A 2,315-nucleotide genomic window follows, 5' to 3' on the forward strand; every position below is an offset into this window, starting at 1 on the left:
AGAGCACCCTGCACCCACCCTTACATGGCCAGAGACTCTGAGACTCACAGCACCCTGCACCCGCCCTTCCACGGCCAGAGACTCAGACTCACAGCACCCTGCACCCGCCCTTCCACAGCCAGACATTCTGACACTCAGAGCACCCTGCACCCACCCTGGGCTGAGCCGTCTGCTGTCCTGACCCTGTGGAGCTGCCGTTTCAGTAGGGGCAGGCACTGAGGCATATGCTGGGTTCAACAGGCATCACAGAGCACCACACGGCCACCCCCAGCGCCTTTTCCGGTGAACTTTCAGTAATGCATAGAAACGTACGGTGCAATGTTTCCTGTGAGCTTACACATGTGTATTTAATATTGATATATGTGCGTAGCATGCATCTCCATGTTGCAAAATAAGAATACAGAGAAACTGATCAAAAGAAAGACGCTAACATGCTCAGCTCTCAGTGGAAAGGACTTCTCATTCTTGAAAACTTAAAAGTAACTTTTCCAAGACATCTACAAAGTAACAGAAATGCTTACAAATTTAACAGCATCTGAGATTGTTACAAATAAAGATGTTAGGTCTAATTTCTCTTTTCCCAACAATTTCTTCGCTCATATTAAATACTGACAGAGTCAACTCATTACATGTAATAAAGGCAATTTTTCCTAATTAAGTTTAAACGTAAAACAGCTTTGTGACTAAATGTCCATTTTTCTTACTGTAGCTGTAGAAACTCACACACAAGTCCCCCTGAGACCACGATTCCTACTCCACAGTATAAGGCCTGGGCGGGGAGGGGCTTGGGCTCGGTCTGCTGAGCTGATCACCACCATTACCTTATTAACATTTTTGGTGTAACCCCGAACCAGATGGGTGCAAACTATGACACACAGTACAAAACCACCTGTCCATCCTCCAGGCGCATGGAAGGCTCGGCCCACAGAGACCAAGCTCTACGCTGCGCCCCTTTTAGAAAGCTCTGCGTATGTTTAAAATTAAAAGTCTTACAAGGAAACTATTTTGCTGTGTTTTAAAATGTTCTTAACTACAAAGAAATAGATATTCATTCTAGCCAGTTAAGTCTCCAGGTAGAAAGTTAACCATGACCTCCCTCAGTCAGCCCCACCCAGAGCCACAGCCGGCAAGGACGGCTGGTGTTCACGGCTACACCTCCTCTCTTCCACCACACGACCACACCTGGACCAGACTTGCCAGCATTTCAACGTGGTGGTCTCCTTCCAGCCACAGTCTGTGGACGGCAGTCAGCCTCCAGCTTTGACCCTGTGCACCCTGACCCTCGAGGGGGATGGGCCCGTGTGTCCCGCCTTGGTGTCCTGGTCCTGAGGGGGTGTGTGTCACAGGGGACGGGCTTGTGTGTCCTGCCTTGGTGTCCTGACCCTTGAGGGGGTGTTTATCACAAGGGGATAGGCTTGTGTGTCCCGCCTTGGTATCCTGACCCTCGAGGGGGACAGGCTTGTGTGTCCTGCCTTGGTGTCCCGGTCCTGAGGGGGTGTGTGTCACAGGGGATGGGCTTGTGGGTCCCGCCTTGGGGTCCTGACCCTCGAGGAAGATGGGCCTATGTGTCCCTCTTTTGTGACCTGGTCCTCAAGGGGGACATGGCCCATGTGTCTGGCCTTCGTGTCCTGACGCTGGCGGAGGACATGGCCTGTGTGTCCCGCCTTCATGTGGCCTGGCACCATGGGTCTGATTTTCCCACGATGGAGGTCTGCTTCTGAAGGGCTGCACCTGCTCCCACAGGGGAGGTGTCTGCTCACCCAAGTGCGTGTCCTGTCTGAGGCCTGGGCTCTTCCCACCCAGGGCTGGGGGCCGGCCCGTCTCTCATGACCCAGGCAAGCAGCCAGGCCTCCCTGGAACTCCGGGCTGCTGTGGGTGTCCGCTCTGCTCTGGGTAAGGCTCTAGAAGGCTCCCGTGGAAGCGACTGCATCTGGGAAAGCCATTCCCCTGTTTAAAGGATGACCCCACCATGGCTACCCACATGCCCAGTCCTCTCAGGAAGTTCAGGCCGCCAGGAGAGAGGAAGCAGAAGCTGCTGTCCTTCAGCAGGGCCCTGAAAAGCAGGATGAATCAGCGGGACCATTCAGAACAAGGCTCGAATTACTGCTGCACTTTTCAGAATGGAGCCAGGCTCAGCGTTTCAAAACCAGAGGCTGACGTGGACCAGCTCGCACTTGGCTGGGACCTGAGCCAGCCCGAGTGCCACGCCCCAGAGTCACATCATCCCACCCCGTCACCCTGCGCCGGTCACCCAGCTTCCGTCACCCCGCCCCGTCACCCCACCCCCGTCACCCTGCGCCGGTCACCCAGCTTCC

General features: G+C 54.4%; 1 protein-coding gene across 3 annotated transcripts in view; it reads right to left on the reverse strand.

Annotated features, from left to right (window-relative positions):
- Positions 1-2,315, reverse strand: part of RASA3 (RAS p21 protein activator 3) — a 133,413-nt gene that overhangs the window by 107,824 nt on the left and 23,274 nt on the right. The window contains exon 1 of one of the 3 annotated variants that reach the window (XM_017518756.2): positions 155-1,214. The exons of the other annotated variants lie outside the window; for them this stretch is intronic. Coding sequence (XP_017374245.1) covers positions 155-224 — 70 coding nt within the window. The 5' untranslated portion in view covers positions 225-1,214. Of the gene's footprint in view, positions 1-154; positions 1,215-2,315 lie in introns of those variants that run through there. 3 annotated transcript variants of the gene reach the window in all.

The sequence above is a fragment of the Cebus imitator genome, unplaced genomic scaffold (assembly GCF_001604975.1).
Source record: "Cebus imitator isolate Cc_AM_T3 unplaced genomic scaffold, Cebus_imitator-1.0 Scaffold703, whole genome shotgun sequence".
Taxonomy (NCBI): domain Eukaryota; kingdom Metazoa; phylum Chordata; class Mammalia; order Primates; family Cebidae; genus Cebus; species Cebus imitator.